This window comes from Python bivittatus, unplaced genomic scaffold, assembly GCF_059951505.1.
Source record: "Python bivittatus isolate LINGU-HERP-01145 unplaced genomic scaffold, Pbiv_v1 ctg000680_np1212, whole genome shotgun sequence".
NCBI lineage: Eukaryota > Metazoa > Chordata > Lepidosauria > Squamata > Pythonidae > Python > Python bivittatus.
The window spans coordinates 8,211,104-8,236,335 of NW_028277095.1; the positions used below are offsets into that span (position 1 = coordinate 8,211,104).

At 45.2% G+C, this 25,232-nt stretch overlaps 1 protein-coding gene across 11 annotated transcripts in view; it reads right to left on the bottom strand.

Moving 5' to 3' along the window:
- The window catches only part of AAK1 (AP2 associated kinase 1), a 108,095-nt gene that overhangs the window by 39,222 nt on the left and 43,641 nt on the right, over positions 1–25,232 (bottom strand). For all 11 annotated transcript variants that reach the window (XM_088151976.1, XM_088151983.1, XM_088151980.1 and 8 more), the window contains exons 8-14: positions 17,751–17,883; positions 15,576–15,679; positions 14,904–14,983; positions 12,081–12,235; positions 9,688–9,941; positions 8,524–8,781; positions 1,087–1,310 (exon numbers count right to left, since the gene is read on the bottom strand). In XM_088151976.1, the coding sequence (XP_088008102.1) occupies positions 1,087–1,310; positions 8,524–8,781; positions 9,688–9,941; positions 12,081–12,235; positions 14,904–14,983; positions 15,576–15,679; positions 17,751–17,883 (1,208 nt within the window). The remainder of the gene's footprint in view (positions 1–1,086; positions 1,311–8,523; positions 8,782–9,687; positions 9,942–12,080; positions 12,236–14,903; positions 14,984–15,575; positions 15,680–17,750; positions 17,884–25,232) is intronic.

A 25,232-nucleotide genomic window follows, 5' to 3' on the forward strand; every position in this document is an offset into this window, starting at 1 on the left:
ACCCCACTGACCTGTCAGCTGGACTAATTTAGGACAGAGGACTCCAACCATTTTTCCAGAAGACCGGGAGACAAGTTTGCCAATCTTCCAATTAATTGGGCTACAAGGGAAAACTGGAAGAACGTTTCACCCCAAATATCTCAAATCTGTATAGCAAGGGGCTATAATCAGAAATCTCCAGAAATACCTCATGGAGTATGCAAAATAACACTGCTTCTCTCCCAAAGTAATACAAACAATAGAAAGCATGGCCCTACAAAACGTCTTGGTAGCCAGAGCAGCAGGAAACCTTTCGCACACTCATTTGACATAGAACCAACAATACCTCCCTTTCCTGGTTTAAATCTATTAGCTGCGTTTTTTTTAAAAGCAGGTCTATCGGTTAGATTTCATAATGGGTGTAGCAGACGTCCTAAAGATTGGCATACCTGCAGCTATAAGGATCCTGCGCAATTCCCGAATGGTGCTTTGCAAAGTGCAGGTCAGACGCTACATGGGGACATGCCTCCATGGAAAGCAGTTGTCCAGTTTTTGGCAGTGGAGGGCAGTGCCATAGGAGCTCAGCCTATGGCAGCAGTATCACCAAGATCATGAATGAGATGTCCTGAAGTACTTATGCACTGAGCCCAGACCAGGAGAAGTCAGAAAACCATAGTTTAAACTGGGACAGCTAAGGATGAAATTAGGCTGCCTCCCTAATAGGATGGGGATGAGACAAAGGCTGTGCCATGAGGGTTATCTCCTTGAAAATAGTTACTGTGCTGTCTTCTTGTTACAGTTAGCACAATGTCAGGATCAGCCCTACATCTTTGCAGACCCAAAGAAGCCTTCATCAACCAGTTTCCCTCTAGCTGTACTGAATTCCATGGCCATGTTGACTTAGGGAATCCATAGCCCAACATGTCTCAAGGATACCAGGCTGAAGACAGCTGGAAAAGTATGGAAAGGTGGCTACTTCAGAAGGGAATATGAGAAAGTCTGGACTGGAATATCTGTTGTCACTTCCTTCATTCTCCCTTGGTCTTACATCTACTATAACAGTCCTTAAAGTTCCCATTCAATTATTCTTAGTGCCCTCCAACTTACTTGGACTTATTGAGGCTGGCTTCTGCAGCTGCTGCCTGTAGCAGTTGTGTTGATTTGCTGGCTGGGACTCCAAAGACAGTGCTGTGGGTCACATCACTTAGAATCCTCCTGTGCCCACCTCGCTGAGTCTTGGGGGAGGAGGGTGGTGTGAGAGACCCCACCTTCTGCCCCTGGACAGCCGATGGAGGGGTGGTTGGTATCTTTTGTTGTCGTGGAGGTGCTTGCTGTTAGGAAAAGAAAATGGGGAAAACAGGGATGGTTGGATGGATGGATTGGAGGGAGGGAGGGAGGGAGGGAGGGAGGGAGGGAGGGACAGATGGAAGCCATTGTGAAGCTTCTGTAGTAGAGAATTCTTTACAAGCAACAGGTCAACCAGAATTGTATGTAGAAATGAAAATGCAAGCGAGCAGGATTGCATCACAGAGCATGATCTTATTACTGAGTGCATGATTCAGTCATTCCATAACCTCCTGCATGTACAATGTCAATCTATACCTCTGAGTGTGCGCATGCTCACACACCCCTATACAGCTATACACACAAAAAACCCCTCCCTGTATATATGGTAGGAGACTGAGGCCAAACTACACCAGTAAGGTAATACCTAAATAGGATAAACCTAATTTCTATCCCATTCATGGACACCCCCCACAAACAAAACAGTAGTAAAAGACTAAATGTCCAACTTGACATAATGTTCCTTCTAAGCCAGGAAGGAGTCAGGTATGATTGGGGTTCTACAGATGCTACCAGCAGCTCTTAATGCAGCTCTCAAGGAGTGGGATGGGGGTCTTTTTTCCTGCTTGTGGACACTGAATGCATTTCTGTGTCCACAAACAGAAAAAAAACCCCATCCCACTCCTTGAGAGCTGCATTAAGAGCTGCTGGTAGCATCTGTAGAGCCCCAATGGCTACAAAATGCCTTCAAATCATAGAATTGTGCAGTTGGAAGGGATCCTGAGGATCATCTACTCTAATCCTCTGTAATGTGCAAGATAACCAGCTACGCCATTCTCAAGAGCCATCTATCCGACCTCTCATTCAAAGCTTCCAGAGATGGAGGACCCACAACCTCCATCAGAAGACTATTCCACTGTTGTACAGATCTTACCATCAGGACATTTTTTCCTTGTATTTAAATGAAATCTAGGTAGCTGCAACTTCTGACCATTATTTCTGGTCCTCATTTCTGTAGCACACACAAACTTGGCTCTCGTTCTTTCACAAGCTGGGGTCTGGGAACAATTTCAGTGAGATCACATGAAAACCTATATTTCAGTCACGCCATTTGAGGCCTGGGAAAGGATCTCCTGAAGTGCACATACCTTGGATATTATATTTCAAAGCTGCTACTTACTGGAGATATGTGCATAAGGACCAATTTGCTGCAGGAATTCCGAATGAGGGATCCATACACAGAATGTGGAAAGAAGCCCCCCGTCTCTCGCAAAACATAAAAGCCACAACCCTAGAAGCAGGACCTCTGCACAACAGGAGTAGCCATTGACAGGTGAATTTATCTAGTCCCCTTTTAAAGTTGACCAGCTAAATGGCTACCACCACATCTTGACCACTGCCCCTGACTGACCACCAGGCCCAGCATCAGCTACAGGCCAGGCTGCAACAGGGCAGCCTATATATAAATAGGTGCAAATACTGTACATGGTTATAAGTGCCTTCAAAATCTTTGATTTAAAATGCCCTATTCTTTTCTTCTTCCCTGGCTTGTATGTTTAAGCTTGAGGGAGAAGAAGCAACCTGCATTCACGATCTGAGTTTCGACTGCAGAACTGCACCAACTCAGCATTTTTCAATCAGGGCCAGCAATCAGCCGGTTTGCAGTAACTTTTCAGGAACACGCCTGCAATTATCAAGCAAGGAGCGGCAACATGGTCCTCTCTGTGTGTGCTTACGTATGTAGCCTGTGGCCTCATCGTGAAGTAATACATGGGTCTTCCAAAAGGGGGGGCAAGGAACCATTAAATCCAGGTCCCACAGTTATCAACCTGCACCGCTGAGTTTAACTGCATGTCCACAAAAGAAACGTGTCATCCATCGCAGAAGACTCCTTAAATGACCTTAATGAACCTCCTATGAACCTTTCCAAGGTCTCAGAACCAACATCCACTCTGAACAAAACGTCCAGGCGTTCAAAAGCCTCGACGCTTTGTAAAATTTTGGTCAGTCCAATAAAAGCTATGCTTACGGTGGGTTTGGGATTTTTTTCCAAGCGACAAACACAAGTGTGGATGCCCTTCTAGATTCCTCTATGCATCGCTCCACCTACACTCCTCGAAACCCACTGGAAAGAACCTGAAGACAAGAGTGAAAAAAGGAGCTAACTGCTCTTAAGGAAAGTCTAGGACAGAAGGGGAAATGCAACTTTTTTTGAAGATTTACTTTTCCAGCTTCATTCTTTGGCCTGAACAATACCACCTTTTTCTTGCCTGTTTCCTAATCACAGCAAAAGCCAGAACCCAATCGACTACTTTTTTCCCCCTTTTTGAATCAGCCTGTGTCATTTCCCTACCCAGCCTCAGCTAAACTATCACAGGTACATATTGTGTATTAAGATGGAAGTGAGATGGAGGAACTGGCTGAGTTATTTACTGATTTATTACAAACACTTGTATACTGGCCCGCTGCAAGACTCCAAGCAGTTCACAGTCAATAAAACATCATCAAACCAGTATTACACAACACAAAAATGCCAATAAAAATTCAATTAAAAGCCACAAAAGCAAACAGAATGAAAATTGGGTGATTCAAGCCTAACAGAAGAGGCAGCAGCCCATGAGTTGCCACTCAGATCCCCAAGGGCCAGTGAAACAAGATCGTTTGCAACTCCTCAAGAGTGTCAAGGCAGTCCGGCCCTCCGGGACCATCTACCATGGAGGTCTGTACGTAGGGACAGCTGAAGCACCCCCTCCGGAAATGCACGCACCGGGCAAGCAGATTCCGTTGGGAGAAGAGAGCCCCAAAGATATGGGGGACTCAAGAATTGATGACACCTCATCCCTGACTGATGGATCCTTTCTCTTGGCCGTTCATGTAGATGTTACAAGCAGGTGAAAAAGTGGCATGTGATCTTGCAAGGAGGGAAAGACACTAACAAGAATAACAGTATGCTTTCCCCACACTTCCAAATCACTTGTCAACTCAGCTCAGGCAATACGAAACAGTGTGCTTCTGCCCAATTTTTAATATGGAAGTGGAATAGATTAGGAGAAACATAAAAGTAAGTTGACTGCACTGGGAACAAGTTATTTAAGAAGTCTATGTGGTGAAATTAGAAGAGAGTGTGTCAAGAATGAATGGGCATTGAATAAATGTGGAATGAATACAAAACTGAGTCAATCAATACAGACGAAGTACATAGAGGTGGTTTACTCACACAGAGAGACTGGATGAGAATCGAACGGTAGAACTTATAGTTACGTATTTGTTTATGTACACATATAAGCCTGTGTGTGGGTGTGTGAAAAGTGAACGGGTCAAGAGAAGCAAGAAGAGTGAAAATGTCACGGCTGGATGGAGTTGATGAGATGCTCAAAAAAAGGGAAGTGAAAGTTGAAAGAATCAAAGGCAATGGATGGACAGATGTGATGGGACATGGAAGCAAATGATGGTTGGTAGAACATATGGAAAGGTATACAAATGCTGTTCATGTGAACTTGATTTAACTATACATTACTTCCTTTTTTCTCATGCCTTGTTCTCTTAATTTTTCTTACTCCTTTTCTGCACTCTGTGTAATCTTGTTCTCCCCAAACAGAACAGTGTAATGGGTACAGTATATGTCTGTCTGTCTGTCTCTCTAAATTAAATTGTGTTAATATGAGCACTGCCCATGCATTTAAGTGCCTCTTCTGTTTCTGGATGAATTCTGGGGGATTCTATTGAAGGCTTTTGAAGCCACCCGCAGCCTTGGAGACCTTGGCGGTGTCCTTCTGCCCTAATGCCCGTGTAATTAATAAAACTGGTGGCCGAAGAAATCTCTTCGCTCGCACGTCTTACTTCTGTCGGCAGGAATACGCGGGGCAGCGGGGAGGGACCTTCTCCCCAGACCAGCTCTTGAAACCAGGTGGCTTCCGAGACTCAAAGCCCCACGCTGCGGCAGGAAAAGTGTGCGCAAAGATATCGAGGGAGATCCAGCTTTGGCTGGAGCACATTTCTTCCCCACTTTTATTTGAACGTATTTATTTATTTTATTTTAGTAGTCGCATTTATACAGCCGCTCATCTCCCGCAAAGCGACTCTGGGCAGCAGAGCAAGAAAGGCTGCATTTCAGAAAGGGAGAAGAAATGGGAATGATTACAGGGGCATATAATTAAGAGTCGGTCTATAGGGGCAGGAAGGGGAGTGGGGAGAGGGGCAGAGGCTGTGAAATTTCACTTGCCAGCATCTGCAGAGATGGGAGTGGGAATCCCTGGCCGGTTTCCAGGCCTTTTGTACGGGCGCAGCTGCTTCTCTTGGTGCGGGGAAAGCCCTGGTTTTCATTAAGCAAAGAGCACTTGTTGGAGATGAACGCATACATTATAGACATGAAATGGAAGATTTGTTAGGATAGGGTGGGGTGGGGGGTTGGTGGGGTGAGGGTGCTGGAAAGTCTGTGGTTAAAAAGAGGACTGGGATCTACCTGTCAATTAATTCTCCTCCAAATCCTCGTAAGCTCAGCTCTGCACGTAAGCAGCAAGCACCTAGAGCTAAAATGCTCCTGGAAACTAGGGGGGCTTCAGCACAGCTAGCCCTAAGAGTACCCCCACCCCACCCCACCCCCGCCTTCCCAGATGGTTACCTGGGCAGCTCTCATTCCCTCTAGGAATCCCAGGAAACAACCCAGAGGATCCTGCTTTATCCACTGAGGGTTTGGGGCATCCTGCTGCCTCCCTCCTGGTCAAGATGCCGTTAATGGTGGAGTGAGATGAGAAGAGTTCGGATCATTTGTCTCTTACACGCTGGTGGTCCACTCTGCAGCTCTCCCTCCTGTCTCCCAAGGCCATTCCCACATACCATTACACCTCCCTTGCCTTTACTTTCCAGAGAACTAGGGAGGGTCCCTTCTGAGGTGCTTCCCACACCCCTTTTCCTTCTGTGGGCTTATCGTTTGTCTGGCCGTTATCTAGGCTGCGGCTCCCCCTCCTCCTGTCTCCCAAGGTTATTCTCACAGCCCATTACACACAGGCAGGCAAGAGAGCCCACCACCTGTTTTCAATGACTATGGTCAGAGGGGACACTGATTGTAGAAAAGGGGCCCGGGGAATCCATGTGGTGTTGGGGCCACAAGTTGACCACCTCTGAGCTAAATGAACCCCAAGGAGAGACCTAGAGCAAGCCTCTCAGTGCTTTTGGAGCAAGCCAGCCCTTGGCATCTGCCAAGAAATAGCTGGAGAATCCAGGAGGAAATCCAAAGACTTCAAGTTCAATCCCAGATTGAAGGAGAATGAACAGACGCATTTCAAGAGGTTCTCGTTGGAATGAAACTCACCAGGCTGTACTTGCAGGACATGCATCCCAGAATAAATATATTCAAATGTTCAAGGTTCACAACGAAGCATAAACCAACCTTACAATGCTGGTTCATACCACATGTGAGGCTAATATGTAGTTGCCTGTTGTTTAATGTATGGTTTGGTGTCTTCTCCAAACACAGCTACTTGTCTACCCCACCGTTTTAAAGGCTCAAGAGTCCTTCAGCATCATTTGCTCCCCCAAGCCTCTCCTTCTTCCTACCACGGCACTCCCAACAAAATGTATCTTAATACAACTATCTGACGCAGAGTAAAGCGCAAGGAGGTTTTAGCTAAAGCTGTCCACCGAAACTGAACTAATTTCAATTCTTGATTCCGAATATGGAATAAACTGCCTCAGTTCTTTCTGAGTAATTTGGAATGTCGCAAACAATCCTGCCCACATAACCGCCGCAGCTCCTGCCTGCTCTGCTAAATGAAGGCCTTCTTGCTCGCTTGCGTCCCCAGCCTAGGACTGAGGCCAAAGCAAACATGGAAGCCACCCCAATCTGCCTTGGCCAACGATGCTGAAGGGAAGCCAAGCAGGAGAAGAGCGGCTGCTTTATCAGCTCCATTTTCCAGCACAAGGCAGGGAGCTGGAATTAAGCATTTCACCAAAAAGGTTTTGTCAGTTGATAGGTCCGTGATTGAAATGATAAGAGTCAAGTATTTAAAAGTAGTAACGTTATGAGGTCAGTGACTTATGCCAATTATGAAACAGACACGTGAATTATTTAGCTGCAGTTAGGACAGAATAGCAGAACTGTAATACTCATCTTGATAAATCTTTATCCACCCTTGCCTCAAGTTGCCCATGTAATTGGGCTAGTCCACAAAGGTCATCTACTGAGACTCGTGGCTGCGGGACAATTGGAGGCAGGGTCTCCAATGTTTCAACCCAACAGTAGCATGATGGAGTCTGTATTCCTGATGTGGAGACTCCTGCAGTGCTCGTAACTAGCTAAAAAGAGACACTTTGCTGTCCGGCTACATTTGCCCCAGCAGGAAATCTGCCCCAAACCCTACGCTCACATCTCCTCCCACAGAGGTCATCAAAAAAGGAAGAAAAAGAATCATCATTTGTTATGGTGGTCTTTGACTCTGGTCAGCTGAGTCTAACCCTAACTCTAACCCTCTCCCATCCAATCAGGCAGCCCGGTTCCCCCAGACAATCTGACTGAAACACGTCAGCCTGTAAGGTAGACCAGACTAAGAAGCCAATGCCATGGAGGTCTAAAACTACTGTTATTGGAAATGCTCTAATAACAGAATCTTGCAAGCCTGAATGAGCTTCCCTCTTCCTCCCTTTATCTTCGTGTGAACTAGGGAGGAGCCGGTTTGAGTCATTTCCTCAACTTAGTTTCTCGAAACAGGCTTAAGCCATGCTTCTCTGATCATTGTCTTGGAAATAGATCTTCCCACTGTCCTTCAAGGCCATTCCCTTTTCCCCCTATAAACATGAGTCACAGCTCTTACACGTTGAACACAGTGCTATTTGAGATACTAAGACCTTTTGGACAATGGTTCCGCGGGTTTGTCTAGCTGGAGCAACATTTCACACCCGGACCTTGTAGATATGTTAGTATTGCAGCTTCCAGAACTGACCTGGGTTGACCAGCCACCTTAGAGAAGGTGGGCTGAGAGCCGACTTCACCGTCAGGAATCTAGTTCCGATTCAAGCATGTGAACGGTTGCTGGCGACGTTCAGACAATACCCAGTCAAAGACCAATTGCTGCACTCAGACAACAGGCCAGACTTGGCTAGAGTTATTCTTCGTTTGACTTCCTTCTTCATGGCTTAGCCCCTTAGCGCCATTTAGCCCCCCCTGGCTAGTTTCACCCAGGGTGTTGTACAGAACACCGGCACCGCGTTCACAGGTGTCAACTGTTTCAAACCCACAGCAGGGAAGGTCTACCTGGTCCTTACCGGGTGTTCCGGGTTGGGGGCTGCTGGTGCCACCAAGGGTGGCACCTGCGGCTGCGGCAGCAGCTGTGCTGGGGGCTTCTGCTGCCCTGCGACAAGTTTGGGTTGGATGGCGACTTGCTGGGCCAGCATCTGCTGCTGCTGCTGCTGCACGTAGCTCGGCATCGGTGGTGGCGCCTGTGTGGCGGCCACTGTCCCCTGCTGCACCCCTGGGAACTGAGGTTTCCCGGACGTCTGGGGGGCCTGCGGCATCACGTGGACCTGGGAGAGCAAAGCAAAGGCTGAATCGCTGCCTGCCCTTTTCCGAAAAACACGAAGCTGGGCGGCGTGAGAGGCGCTTTTCCCATCCACCTCCCTGCACTGGCAACCCATCCCGAAACGGGCTCAAGTGCAGAGCCGGCAAAATGCAACAGGGGGGGTCCCAGCGGAGTTGGAGAGATTGGGGGTGGGGCCCCTAACTGGGCCAGCCCACACGGAGGTTAGACAGCCATCGGTCACGGAGGCTGCAGGCGGGATTAAACCCCACTGAATCCAATGGGCTTTCCATTCTACTCTGGTCTCCCACATTCTTCCTTCTCTTCCTCCTACTTGTTTGCAAAAGGGCCAGAAAGCAAATGCAAGTGGGGACCTTGAGGATTAAAACATACATGATTTTAATTTTCCTGCACCAACGGAATCCGATGGGGGAGCAGGATTAAATGAGAAGCTAGTTTCTGCACACACACACACACACACACACACACACACACACTGTGGCTTTGGATGACCCTCCCCATCATGATATACAAGTAGTCCTCATTTAGTGACGACAACTGGGACTGGCAACTTGGTTGTTAAACAAACCGGTTACTAAGTGAAACTGTGACTGTGCTTACAATCTTACTTCTGCTTTCCTTTACAGACCTGAGAAGGTTGGAAATGTGAGGACGGGTCACAAAATTACTGTTTCATCACCGTCGTAACTGCAGACAGTCGCTAAACGAGGCAGTTTCTAAACGAGGACTACCTGTAATCAGGGCTGCGATCGTCCAAAGCTGACTTTGATTCTGCAAACGGACATGCCAGCTACGCTTTGCCTCCTCAACTCTCTCCTGGCTGCCGAAGCAATTGCATCCCGGGATGCAGCTGACAAAGCAAAGAGAAGAGCTGGAAATCGCCCAGCCTTACTTGTTGAACCTGCAGCGGTGGCATCTGCGGGGGCTGCTGATAAAAGAGAGCTGAGGCCGGTGGCTGTGGCTGCTTTAAGAAGAGCTGGTGCTGCGGCGTGGCCTGGCTCGAAGGAAGCGGTGGTTGTGCGGTAGCAGCGGCAGCCCCCGGCTGTGCAGCGCCAGGTGGCTTGGGCTGAGTCGCTTGAGGCAGAGAGTTTGGCTGAGGAATCGTCGCAGGAAGCGGGGGCTGGCCACCTGCCAGAGGAGCTGGAGCTGCAAGCACAGAGCAGGGAGGGCAGCAGGTTAAATGGCACGCAGGTGACGCAGTTCCTTTATGCTAATCTTGCACATTTGGGGGCAGTTGTAAGACAGCAGACTAGGAAGGGTTGCACAGGGGAAGGAACCTAAGTGAGCGTGGCCAGAACCCGCCCACATAAGACTGAGGAACCTCCTGGGCTCGGGTGCCCACATGGCATGACTTCTCAGCCAGACAGTCTACAGTTCTCACACGGGCACCTGCAGAAGCTTTGTGCTTCTGTCGAAATGATGAAGGCGGCACGATGCCACCACATTGCTGCCCTGCCCTTTGGAGCACGTGCGCAACCTCATGATGCACATACCAAGGGGGAAGGGTGTGCACTGCAGTGGTGTAACTCTGCTTTCATTGTCTCTCCTCTTGGCTCCCCCATCCCCTGTGGACGTTGCTGGGCCCTCACTCGGAGGGTGCTAATGGAACAGTATTGTTTTTAAGCCCTCTTTGACTTTTTCTTCATTTTCATAGGCTATCATGTTAGGGCTGGGTAGGATGCTGCTGAATCTGTCAGTTCTATTGCTGTAGCATAATTTGGGGGCTGTAAGTATCTTTTCAGGGCTGGAGGGGCCGGGGTAGCAGTGACCCAGCGCTCGAGAAGGTGGTGCTCATCTGACTAAGCGCATGAGGTCGAGCTGTTTCGGTGCCAGACCTGCTTGTGGTGCAACCCTGCCCATTTTTCAGAGTCACATCCAGCCCAGTGTGATGTTGACACAACGGCTTCCCTCCCAGCCATGGGCTTTGAAGCACAGCCTTTAAGAAAACAACAAAATGGGAGGTGATGGAAGCAGCTGTGCAACAGGAGAAACGCTGCCCGTGTTATGGGGGAGAGAGCCCATCTGCTGCAGAGCACCGAGCCGTCTACAGTCATGCTCAGATCCAACGTGGATCCTTCAGCGATGCAGAAAAGGCCTCAAACGGAGGGCGCGGTGCAGAATTCACTCTCTTTCCTTTTCCTTTCCTTTCCTTCCTTTCCTTTCCTTTTCCAGAAAGCACCAGAGTTCCTAACCTGTATGGGGTTCAGGGATGTTCTTAAAAGCATGGGGGCGATGCCTGTTAAGATCTCAGAGTTTAGAACTGGATAAAGGATCCAGATTTGGAGAGGTGGGAATGAAGCGTCTTGCGTCAGCTTCCTTGCTCTGGCCATGAGAGGCAAGGGCAGAGAAATTAGGCAAAGCTGACAAAGCTACATCATGCATGCCTACAGGCTGGGGGGGGAAACCCACAGCTTGTCTTAATAAGGGATGTGGGCTGCCTTGGCAGACAACCTTAATTTTTGTGAAGCATAGCTGTACCCAGTCCTGGCTGTAAAAATCTCTGGACATTTACAACCCGTTTTCTCTAAGCATTTCCAGCTACTTCAGAATAGTTCGTAGCTGAGGTCAGCATCAAGTAGCAATGGTTAGGAAACCAGCCCAAGAGAAGCCCCACCCTACTACTAATCAAGAAAAACTCTAATGAAAACCTCATTTTCCTTGGGGACCATTGTATGTTCAAGCATACCACATTTAGCTAGACTTCTGTATCAGCCCTCACCAAATGCCAGTAGAAGTCAGATGTGTGCAAAATGTTCAAGCAAAGGACTTTGTTTGAAACAGCCACTACAGCTATTCTGAGCTTGGAACAAAATATACCATGGGCCAAGGGACCTGGCCAAGACAATGATTTTGCAAAATTATTAAATTAATTTAAATGTTTTGAAATTGTGAAAACAATTAAACACTATAGTTGAGAATATTTAGCAGCCTGACTGAAAAATGATTAAAAATAAAAAACAAAAATCATCCCCTTGGCCAATTTTTCTGTAGATTTAATAGTAGGTAGCACTTAGAATAGTGTTCTACCCATATACTTCTGTGAAAAACAGGAAAATTGCTTTGAATCCTCTATTGATTCTCTATGGTAGAACATTCAACACGAAACAGTCTAAATTTTCTGAAGGAACACTGTGAATCCACTCTGTTCACTTGGTGCACACCCCTAAACAGTACACAGAACACATATTTCTATGACTGCACGTCCAATTAATGAGAATTGGATCAAACTGGCCTCTCTATGCTCTACCCTCAGGCGTTCCCCATAAAGGCAGTTCTGACTCTCACCTTGTGGCTGGACACTGGCCTGGACTGCAGGCCTCTTCCTGGGAGTCAAGGCAGGTTGAATGGGCAGAATTCCTGGATTCGGTTGCGTTTGCCCAGCTTTGGGTCTCTGGCGTGGTGTGATGGATGTTTCCGTTGTAGGAATAGGATCTGTCAGCCTGGATGGAGTCCACACACATACAAAATAAGAGGTAAGAATAACATATACTTTTGAGAGACATTACTGTCAGTTACTCTTAGTGGGCCCAAGTGTTTAGAGAATCCCCTGGTCCTGCAGGTGGCAAGGGTCACCTAGAATAACTAATTTCCTTCTTTTCTTGGGAAAAAAAATCAAATGGAGAAAGTGATGGGCAAAAAACATTCACATTTTGCAAAGGAACTCCACAACTACAGGAGATGCAATTTAATGCAATACTTCACATAATTTTCACGGATTTCCTGATTAGTGTCAACTGCAGAATCCTAGAAGTTTGCAGTCCAGAAACCTGAAGCGCAGAATCCTAGAAGGTGAGTCTTTGTGAGCCAATCAGCAGCAGGGAGGGTTCCAGGACAGCAAGTACCCAAACGAGACTGGACAAAATAACTATACTGGGATTTAAGGCATTTGATAGACACAGAGAGCACGAGACCATTCTGGGCCAAGGTCAAACCTGGCCAAAAACATGGAGACGTCAGTGAAGGGCAGGATTAGGGCTGTCCCTTCAGCAGGTGCACAAGATCATCACTAAGAACCCAGTAACAGTGCCGAAAAATGATGCAAGAGGTGATGGCATCTCATAATCCCGATACCAGATTTTGAAAGCAGATGTGGAATCTGCACCTCGTGGATGTGAGAACCCTGTCAGTGGCTGGGGACTGCAGTCTCCATATCGCCAGGTGAGCCAGTCTAAAGCAAAATGGGTGGATTATGTCCCATGCCTGGGTAGGGTCATGACTTCCAGAGGGGTGAGGAGTAGGAGTTTGTAGGGATTTCCTCCCCCCTCTTAAAAAGGCTTTTCAGACTATTTTAGAGCACACACAACAGTTTTTCCACTGCCTCACACTGGCAGGAAACCACACTGCTGGTTTTGGCAAGAGTGGCCAAAGGGGGTTAGGTTCCACAAAAACGGGCTCTGAAGGACACATATGACTCTTAGGCCCCACTGCCCATCCCTGGCAGTCTGCCTTTCCTAGAATATAGTTTTTGGTCCGATCCAGAAGACCTGGAACACTTTAAAGTCACAGAATGCATTCAAACTGGGAGGCCATCTCCTGTTTTAGACTCGGGGAAGGGCAGGCCAAGTCGTCCTGTTCACTTGGAAACAGCTGCCAGAGTCGAGTGCAATTGTTTTTGATGGTTCCATAAAAAGGGCTCTTGTCCAGACTTGGCCAGATTGCTCTAAACTGCTTTGGTTCCCTTCCAGTTCTATGAATATACCACAAAGAGCATCTTTCAGCTGGCACGGAAGCGAGCTAACCCTACCAGGAGCCTTCACCCCAGTGAAGACCAAGCGAAGGCTGAAAGAGGCACAGGTGTCCTACAGTAAGGAGGCTTTCAGGTAAGTGGGAGAAGCCCCCCGGGAGGGAGAAGACCCAGCAGGTGAAACTATTCACCTCCACAGGACAAGGATGGCAGTTCAAGAAAAACACAGCGGACCAAGGAGGGTTTGGATCTCCCAGGAAAGGTTGAGAACAGGATAACGTAACCAGTTTTGATCCTTAATACCAGCCCCAAATCCTATCTTGAAATTCTGTGTTCTTTATTGATGTTGATAAGAGGGAGAGATGCTAGTTTTGTTATCTCATGTCATCTAGGCCTGAATTTGTATCTATCGCTTTAATCCGCTTCTCCTACCATATCTTCATTATTTTCTTCATCATACTTAAATGGCCACCCATCTCACAAAATGTGACTTTGGGCAGCATTTAACAAAAACCATAAAATAAACAATATTAAAAAAAACATTCTACAGTGTTTTTCATGGTCCATATTGACAGCAATCCCAGCTATTTTTATCTAGTTTTATTCTGGAATGTCTACCGACTTAGTTTTTCGGTGCCAAATTTGGCTAGTATTTTATTCAGCTCTTTCCTCTTGTTTACGAAGTTCTACTCTGCCTTTTCAGGGTTTTGTTTCTCAATTCCTCCCATTCCTACTGAAAGGTCAGCTTTGATGTCATTTTTATTTTGATGTACCCTTTTACCTAAGAAGCAGATCACGCTCAAGTTAAGCTGATCCTCCCCCAAGAATAGTTCCCCCGCCCCACAATAAAACCCTTCATCTGCCTCTGTTATCTTATTCTCATCAAAACTAAGAAGACCCTCCTATTTTAAAGGTTGGTTGATTTGAGGTGGCTATCAGGTCTATACAGGATCTTTTCCTTCTTTTGAAGTCTCTAAAGAGGACAGCTGTGTTAGTCTATGGTGCAAAAAATCAGGAGCCTAGTAGCATCTTTTCTGCTTAACAAATTTTAATAAAAGGCATACACTTTTTTTATTGAAAACTTATGCCTTTCAATAAAATTCATTAATCAGAAAGGGTACTACCAGATTCCTCCTGCCAGGCTGTGCAGAAACAGCAAAATGGGAATTCTGGAGAGGCTTTCCACCAAAGGAAATGGAAGTCTGTGATGCGAAACGCCGGCCTGCCCCATCCCTGGCTTACAGAAGTAACGGGATCCAGTCTTTGCATGTTCTGCTTTACAACAAACCCAGTTCTTTTTCACTGTTGACCTCAAGTCCTCACTTTAAAACTTGTCTTACATGATCACGCTGGGTCAGTTATACTGATTCCACCCTCTCTGGCCACGATGGGGTGCGTCAAGACAGACTGGAGGGTGGGCTCACCTGGCTTTGGGCTGGGTTTTCTTAGCAGCAGCTTCGCTGGCTTTCACAGGCTCCGGAAGTTTGGCAGGAATTGGAGAATTCTGCAAATTAAAAACCCTGCGCTCGTTAAAGCTACACAACTTCACATCACAAAGCTACCAAGGGTTGTCGAAGGCTGCCCAGAGCAAGGGCCACCAAACTGGGGAAATCCAGAGCTGCTCTTAGCTGCACTTTGGAGTGAGGCGACATTGATTCACCCTGTTAATGCCTTGAGGAGCAAGGAAGAAAATGGCATGGGATTTCAATGTCCCAACCCAAGCAAGAGAGAGTTAAGGTTGAAAAAAAAACCCAGTAATAAACTTTATAGTACCTTATGCTCAAGCAAAACAAGAGCACACGTTCTACTTTTGCTTCAGCAAACAACCCCAACCAAACACTCTGGGCAGAAGAAAAATTCAATTCGCTGCTTGGAAAGATCAGGCTTCCCGTGCGTGAAACTGTCGTGTGGTTCCTGCCCCTTTCAAAACGCACTGTTCTTCTAATTACAGGGAGTGCTGTGTTTTATGGGACGCGCTTGACTGCAGCCTCTCAGGCATGACTCCTTGCCTGTGTAGTCCTGGGACTGTTGGGGAGGAAGCAGGCAGCCCCACAGGACCTGCCTGGCTGCCCCTTCAGCAGAGAGGAATCACTCACCTGCACGTTGGGGACAGGACATTCTCTCTTAGCTAGCTTGAATGCAAAATAGGAGACCTGGTAAATGTCAGGCCTCTTGTCAGGGTCAGGTTCCAGCATATACCCTAAGAAAGAGAACTTTGGTTAGCTGGAGGCAGCAGGATCAAGGCTCTGCAGCAGCCCTCAGCCTTGGCATGGAGGGCTCAGCAAGCTGAGCCAGCCTCCCCGCAAGGACTCGAAGGCCTGGGGTGGCGGCTCCTCCTCCTCCTCCTCCTCCTCCTGTGCCACCACAGAGAGGAAGCAGAAGCTTCCATTTTAAAATAAACCAAGTCATCAAGGTCAACCTCTGGTTAAGTAAAATAATGGTTTCTTGAAATAAGTCAGGAACGAACCATGCTTCAGGGTCTGTTTCAATGAACAACTTGTAAACTATCTGTTGGTTCTCTGTATTTTCTTTTTAAACATTTCTGCTGTAAGGTAACATGCACAGCAGATGTTTGTTTAAAATAAATGAACAGAAGGTCCCAAATTATTATTATTATTATTATTATTATGTTTGTATGACACTCGAAGGAGAGAGCAACAGGCTTTTCTCCTTCAGTTAATGGGACTGGCCTGAAAAGGCACCGGAACCTCCCAGTTTAGAAATTGCTACCCAAACCATCTGCTGAGAAGAACCAGGAGCAGGGATCAGAACAGCCCACCCAACACCTTATATATACATACATACATACATACATACATACATACATACATACATACATATATTTAAAAAACCCTCTATTCTTTTTTAATCAATACAGGCAATAATAGAATAACAAATCTAGTAACTTTTATTCTGTCTAAACTATTGAAGAAATGGTATGTCTAAAAACAATATGAACCAGAAAAGGAAAGAAAAAATAAAAATAAAAACAAGAAAAATAGCATAATAAAAAAATAAGAATTGTAAGGAAGAAAAGAAAAATTCAACTTTTAGGAACAAATCTATTACTTTTTCACAATATCAAAGTAATGGCATCATAATTACACTTCAGTTTTTAAACAATGAAATAAACGTAGATGATATGGACTCCTAATGTCCAGTCTTGCATCCCAACATCCCGCTCATCCTCTGCTAACCCAGGAATTTCGTTTTTCAGCTGTCATACCCAAAGGCCCTTGAGATGCTTAGAGGTACAACTGACCCAGACCAACATTCACGACAACTCAGATAAAGGAGAGATTAAATGTGGCTTCATTCATGATTATGGCGGGCAACCCACATGCTCCACTGAGCCCAACGGGAATATTTCATAAAATGCTCACCTGTCCAGCAATTGGTCTATAAATAGTTCAGTTTTGATCCTCCGTTCACTACGGGCAAGTCCTCAGCATGGACTTGACCCATGACAGGGAACCCTTTTTTCCACAAAGGGCAGTGGTGGCTGGGGCTCCTGGAACTGTAGTCCTAATACATCAAGAGGGGGGTCCAGACGGGGGACAGCTAAGCCACAGACATTCTAACCATCAAAACAGTAATCAAAGTCTGATGGGGAGTGGCAGCCAAACGTCCATCCCACGTCCCTTTGCAGGAAGCACACAAAAGACTCAGGCCAACTGGCACAATCCCGCATGGGACGCAGTGGTGGTGTGGGGATGAGGAAATTGACTCGCTTTTTACACGCATGTAGAGCTGGGCCTTTCTTTCTCCAGCAGCAGGAGCCAGAAGACACCCTTTCTCTCTCCACTTGCCTAGAGTTCTCCCTGCACAATTCCGCCGGATGCAGCCGGCCCTTCTCAGAGGCTACAAGCGAATTCACACACTGTTTAAACCTAGCACCAAAACACTTCGGTGGAGAGCCGAATGAAGCCAGGTGAAAGGGACAAAGGAAGTGGGATGAGACAGAGGGATGCAGCAGTGAGGTCCCAGTTTTCCAAACTAAGAAACATGAAACAGTCACGCCTAGAAGACGAAAATAGAACCATCAAAATAACAGCTCTCTTTTAACAGCCAGATTGTGAGCTGTTTTGTACAGCAGACTCAGTTACTCTAAGCAAGCATTCACATACTTTTATCCGATCAAGTGACCCTTGGTCGACAAAACTGGAGGCCACAGTAAAGTAGGAAGGTGCCCAAGTCCTCTCTGACATCCCATGTTCTCAACCCCAACGCTTAGATTTAGCCTGTAAGCCCATTCCAAACCAGATACTCACTTATTAGGCAGTGCATGTCTTGGGTGTAGCGCGAGTTGTCAGGAATGGTGAAGTTGCCATCGCAAATGGCCACTTGGCTCTCCCCAAATGGTAGAGTAAAGTAACAGAGTTTGTAGAGCAAACATCCCAGGGCCTGAAAGGAGATTAGCCAGTCTTCAGAGTCCCATAAAAGCCATGGCTGTTCATCCCCGCCATCACACAGAGATTTACCATTCTTCCTGTCTTTTCTTTTCTTTTTTTTTTGCAGTAGTCTGACCTGACTCAAGGATGTGGCCAGCCCTGTATCTGAGGCCAGGAAGAAACAGCTTCCTCTGAGTAGAGGAATTATGGGTTCTGCAAGTCATTATTCAAGATTTGTGCCTGGAGAATCAAGAGTATTATTTCAGAATTGAGGAGCTACGTACACTGCCAGGATCAGAGACACGATGTCTCTGAATACGAGGTGAAGTTGTGAGGATAAAAGGTGGGACTGGGGAGGTCATCTTACATTCTTAGAAGCTGCCCTAACTCAAAAAATACCCTTGAACTCTTAAGGAGAAAGAAGAAAGAAGAAAAAAAGGGGGGAGTTTTGTTCGCTTCTCTGCTCTCCAGAGCAGATGACACCCAGCGCTACCTCCTAGATTAAAAAATGCTATCAGATGTTTTATCACATGAGGTGCACATGTGAAAGAACTCAAAAGTATTGGAAGGACATACATAGTATAATGCAGAAAATCTTGGAATGAATCTCTGAATGTCCACAAATATCACAAATTAGCAAATGTATAACAAGTGGGGGGGGTCAGAAACCAATAATTCTTTTTATTACTATTATATTTTCCTTTTCCTTTCCTTTCCTTTTTTTTTTTTTTTTTTAACTTTTTAGGTATTTTATTGTGCGCTGTCCAGAGTCGCCTTCATGAGATGGGCAGCTAAATAAATTTGATAAATCAATAAATAAAATAAAAATTTTAACTTTTGCCTATCTTTTCTCTTTTATCAACATACATACATACACATACACACACACACATAAAGTAACAATACAACGGAGATTTTAATATTAAGATCGAAACCCTTATCATATAACCAATACTTTGCTGTGAGTTGCAGCGGTTCTTTTTTTTTAATATCATGTTTAGCTATGGATGAAAATAATAATTTTATGCTTAATATTAATATTGATAGAAAATTTCCTTTCCTTTCTGTTTTCAATACTCTAAGCTATCTCAATAATAGAGTGTTAATCATCTCTAATCATATCATATACACTTCACTGCATTGAAACCATACAATGTATCAAGATTTATAACAATATAAGAAAAAGGAGGAAAAAAGAAAAAGGAAGAAAGCTATCAGGACCCCCCAATGGGGTCTACTCTGAATAATGGGCCGAATGAACAAACTGAAATTAAATCCAGAAAAGACGGAGGTATTGTTGGCAAGGAGAAATTGAAGGATTAAGATTGAAGTCTATTTTGAACGGAGCTCCGCTTCCCCAGAAAAGCACGCTTGCAGTTTGGGAATTCTCCTTAGCCTTCAGCTGCCGTCGGATTAGCAAGTGGCCACGGCAAGCAGCGCATCTGCACAAGTGCGGCTAGTGTGCCAGCTGTGACCCTTCTTGACTTGCGCTTAACCGGAGGCTAACTTAAAAATTGTTTGGGAATTGCTGCTGGCATAAAATACAGCCAAGCTGCTGACCAGGATAAATAGAAGGATTGTACAATGCCTGCCCTAAAAGGGCTCCCTTGCCTAGCAGGGTGCTGGTGTTGACTTTTAAAGTCCTAAAAAGTCTGGCTATCTGAGAGATGGCCTGGCTCCCTAGCAGCTGCTCCAATCAGCATCAGAGGTCCTCCTGGAGATGCCCTGCTGCCAAAAGCAGAACCACAGAGGACCCCGGAGAGGACCTCGGAGAGGACCCGGGAGAGGACCCAAGAGGACTGGCTCCTAAGCCTAAGGAGGTCGGTGGGACTTCCACTCCTCCAGTATTTAAGAAGATGATAAATAAGACCACATCTCTTTCAACCAGCTTTTGGCTGTTAATTATTTTAATTGGCTGTATTAATTGTACAAGTTTGTCCTGTTTTATATGTGGTACTTTTTTTTATTACTGTAAGCTGCCTTAAATGTTGGAATGAACAGGGTATAAACTCATGTATGTATGTATGTATGTATGTATGTATGTATGTATGGAAGGAAGGAAGGAAGGAAGGAAGGAAGGAAGGAAGGAAGGAAGGAAGGAAGGAAGTTCTTCTAAGTTCCAGCCTTAGGAGGCTCCCAGTCCTCCCTGAATGGTGAATTAAGAAGCCAAGTATCCAAGTTATGACACATGACTCAGGTGTTCTACCTGAAGGCCAAATACCTGCAGCTTCTGATTCACAAGAAGCCCTGCAGAAAAGAGGTCATCAACAGCCAAGCTAGGGAGGATGTGAGTAGCCCTGTGAAGCATCTGCATCACACGCAAATAACAGGGAGAACATCCATCCACTCCCTCATCCCACATGCAAAGACTATGACGCTAGAGCCCGTTTTTCCCAGTGGAAGCTGAGCAACCATCATTTTAGTCTGTATGCAAGGGAGGAGGAACGAGTCTCCCGTTCCTCGCATCGAGACACTTGAAGCAAAAGACAAACAACAAACCCTGGAACTTGGTTTTGATTCAAAAATAAAACACAGAGAAACAAGACCCCAGCTCTCTAGATGTAGAAAAAGAAGGAAAAAAAACAGAAAAAGTAGATTATAAAGGTCAGAAAGAAGAGATCAAAGAAGGAGGGACCTCCTTTCTGTCAAGGTTTTGCTTTGTTTTGTTTCTCAAAACAATCTGCACGCGTGTGATGATTTATCACATTCCAGGGGGGAACTCACAACAGGGCGCTGTGCAAAACTTCTGAATGGCAACTAGCATCTCGCAACATTACATTAGCGTGTGGCTAATATGCCTCAGCACCCCTGCTGAGAGGATGCAGATTGCCAGTGCTTATCTGGATGCTTTATTAAGTGTAAACATTTTATTTATTTTTTGGTTGAGAACAGAACAGAACGACATGGATTTGGAAACTACTAAAGACTTCTATGCAAATGATCACACCCTGGAGAAATATGGAGAGCCAGGTTGGTCTATGGCAGTGTTTCTCAACCTTGGCAGCTTTCAGACGGGTGGACTCCAGCTCCCAGAATTCCCCAGCCAGCCATGCTGGCTGGGGAATTCTGGGAGTTGGAGTTCACCCATCTGTAATCTGCCAAGGTTGAGAGAGACTGGTCTATGGCATCCAAAATCTGAAGGGGCCTGGTAGCCCCTTTTCAGACGAACGTATTTTCTTAAAAGGCAGAAAGCTTTGTGAGTGGCAGCCATCATGGCCATCGCAAAAGCTATGCCTTTTAAGAAAATGTGCTCATGAGAAAAGGGGCTACCAGGCTCCTTCTGGAGAAACAGGCAGGAGAAGAATTGGGGGTTTTCCCCCTTAGGGACTGAAACAGAGAACTTAAATATGAATTAGATGGTAAGGATTTCGTATTTTTGCTGGCCAGTTTGCATGTTGGCTCCTTTCCCCTGCAGCAATCAAAAAACCAAGAATGATGTTTGCCACTTGCCTTCAAGGAAAATCGACCATATTTCTAGGCAATTTGTTTAGAGCCACGTCAACGTTTTTCTTAATCCTAAACCTAGCTCTTTCTTAAAAGATAAGCTGAAAACTACAATGTATGGTGAAAACATCTTAGTAAACACAGTGGGTCTAATCTCAAGGTTAGGAAGAGCTTCATGGGGCTCAGAAATTCCAGAGAACAATTTTAAAATGTAGACTTTCCCATCACAAAGCGCATTCTTCATAACGCTTATTGTGGCCAGTTCAAGAAATGTTTAAAGTATATAGAAGAAATAATATTGGCACCTATTGAAAAGAAATTGACACCACTGAAAAGGAACAATGTTAATATGTTGAGAATTAAGAACAGCACAGACCACAAAGCGTGGGGGAATTGCAAATAAACAGCTCTAATTTAAATAAGTAAAAATGCACATGATTGCATCGAATGTACAGTAATTAGAGTAGTGGATTTGGTTTGGCCGGCCATGTCATCTGAATATCTCGGTTAAAGTATGGTTGAGGGACCTTGACCCTAACTGTAATTTGTGACTATGGTCTAACTTTAGATAACTTTATCTAACAGCTATATCCAAACCCAGATTAATAATTTACTTATAATTAAGCTCCTCTTACTCTTCCAGGAAAATAAGAAGGAGCAACCTGGAAAAGGAAGATTTTCCTGCAATGGTACCTCTATTGCTCCCATTATCTGTTTTTCCCCTGTGGGCAAGCAGAGGTCACCTTTCAAAAGGAAGGGACTCAGAGAAGAATTAACTTTCTACCTTCTCCTGCACAGTGACTCCAGCCCACCATGAGATGTTCTTTGTTTTCCAAATGTAGAAACACAAACTAGAAATTGTCAGCTGACCAGGTACCACAATGGGTACCATACAAAACAGGGGAGGGTTGTTGTTAATTTGTTTAAGATTTATCTATGTTCTGCCATACACAGTATCTTCTTATTGGAAAGAGAAACATATGGCTCCAATTATTCAGTGGTCTGCAGAATTGATTAATTTGGATGACTTTTGAACACTCCTGAGAATACCATGGATGGCCAAGAAAACATACTGATGGATCATTGAACATATCAACCCAGAGTTCTCCCTTGAGGTACCAATTTCCAGGCTCAAATTATCCTATTTTGGACACATGATGCGAAGACCCAGCTCCATTGAGAAGGCTCCAGTGCTGGGAAAGGTGGAAGGAAAGAGAAGAGGAGAACCAGCAGCAAGGTGGAGGAACAAAGTTACAGCGACGATAAGTACACTATTGGAAGACCTGAAAGACCAGCTCAGGGACAGATCACTCTGAAGAAAATCTATCTATGTGGTCGCTAAGAGTTAACGCTGACTTGATATATACAGTAATACCTTGGTTCATGAACGCTTCTGTTCACAAACAATTCAGTTCGCGAACAGCAGCGTTCGCAAATTTTTGCTTCCAGAGTTTGTCACCTGAACTCTGCATCAGGTGACGAACATGACCTGCGGCCATCTTCCCTGCTCTGACACATGGTCGTGGCTTCCTCTAGCCGAGATCGTGGTTGCTGACAAACACTTGCTGTGAAGCTTTTTGGTGTCGCCTCAAGCAGGGTTAGTGTTCTCTGTCTTCATACTGTACTGTACTGTACTTTGTTTCATACTTTTGTGGTTTAAAAAAATATACATATGGTTCAGAACGGTTTAACCTTATTTACATTGAACCTTATGGGAAAATTTGATTCGGTTGGCAACCAATTTGGTTGGCGACCAGAATCGTGGAACGAATTAAGTTTGTGAATCGAGGTACCACTGTATATGTCTGTGAATATATGCCCTGTATGTTTTTGTTTCTTTTTTTAGCTTTTTTCCCATTTTATAATTTGGTATATTCTTTTTTCTTTTTCTTTTTTGTGTTTAGTTAATAAAAATTAAAACAAAAAACAAAGCAAAACCAGGGAAGGGGACGATTTAAAATACAACTAGTTTGTACCTAGCTATGCCGTATGGTTCACTGGATGTGACCTTAAATTCAGTAAACATTCAGTTTGGTTTGGCAGGTCACGTGAACACCCTCAGAGCAGCCATCTCTATTTAACGTGATTTACAAGATGCTCTTCGGAACAGCGTTTGTCCGTAGGCATCTAGTAAGAACCCCAATGATGTCATGAGCTTTAGAGGTCAATTCACAAGCTGATAAGGATTCAACAGACAGTTTTGCAAACAGACATTTGAAGGCTCATCTACCAGCTCATCCAAACCCAGACTAATTAATTGCTTATAATTAATCTCCTCTTACTCCTCTGGGTAAATGAGATGGGGGAAGGAGCAACCTGCAAAAGGAAGCTTTTTCTCCACTGCTGCTTCCATTGTTCCCACTGGTTGCTTGTCCCCCATGGGCAAGCAGAGGCCATATTTCAAAACCACCTCCTTGCTTGTTCACCAAAAAACTGTGAGAATTAAACTACCAACGCTTCCATCCGAATGCCTTAGAACAGTGTTGTCCAAACTGGGCCACTTTAAGATGAGTGGACTTCAACTCCCATGCTGGGTGGGGAATTCTGGGAGTTGAAGTCCACTCATCTTAAAGTGGCCAGGTTTGGACAACACTGCCTTAGAAGAAGAACTGGTTCTAAGTGGGGAAGAGCTTAGTTGCTGAAATTCTTGTAACACACTCACGTTAATCAATCCTGCTAAAGAAGACTCTGTGATTCAAACCTGGGAAAAGGATTTACTCTCGGTTTGAGTCAACTGCCCAGAGTCTGATGTGTGTGTCATGATGTCATCATGCCAACAATGTTAATTACACATTAACATTATCTTAACATTAACATATGCATGGAAGCGCATGTCAGCCAGTATGCATAATACACAACATTTGCACAATGATGTCGTGAGGCATGTGATGTCACTTCCCATGCCTTGCTCCCTCCCACAGATATCTCTGCCTCCTTTTGTTCAATTTTATTTCTAGTTCCATAATATTATCAGAGGCTCCAAGCAAAATACAAGCCCTAAGATATACAGAGAGACTGCAGCCAAGAATGACATACTATAAAATATTAAAAACAGACCTCTCCATAAAACACATTAACAAAGCATACCACTTAATATGCCTCGTTATATCATTAAGTATATATCCTGGCCATAAAAGTCTGGCCTGAAATGAGCATTTTGCTATCCTAAGATGACATGTGCTTTTCTAGACCACAAAAGAAAGAAAAATTGGAAGCTGCAAAGCAGCTCCGGGAATCTGTCCCTCTCGGAAAGAAATATCCAGCAGCCACCCCTGCCACGTTTGCACCACTGGGGACCACCATGGTCATTCGAAGATGATGTCTTGCAAAGGCTGTCTTTTCCTTCTGCCTGTCATGTGGCTCCAAGAGGCCACTTCCTCCTCAATGTTGCAGAAATGAGGGGTCAGCAGAAGACATTTGGTTGTTTGAAGTCAAGGACGAGAGTCCACACCTTCAAGTCAGGTGAATCTCCCCTTCTTTCATCGTATCTTGGGGGGAGTGGGAAGAAGCCAATGTACACTCATAGCAGGTGCTGTCTCACCTGGGTAGTCCTGACAAGAAACAAGATCAGGAACCAATTCCTACTTCAGCAGCTCAAGCCTTTTCAAGATCTTAAAGATACTGCTTGTAACATATCCATGGCAGGATTATTTTATTGCTTCAAGGCACTTGAGAATTCCACTCATAAAACAGGATGTAAATCTATAAATGAACAAACCTTTGATACTCCTTAAGTGTGGTAGCACCTTAAGTGTGGTAGCACCCTCTGGACTAACCAATAAAGTTGGTTAGTTTTGAAAGTGCCACCAGACTTTGAGTTTGTTTTGTTGCTACAAACTAAGATGGCTCTAAAACTCTTATTTATTGTAGATATGAAAAGTGGGGTGGGGGAAAGGTGAGTCTGTGTTATCAGGAAAT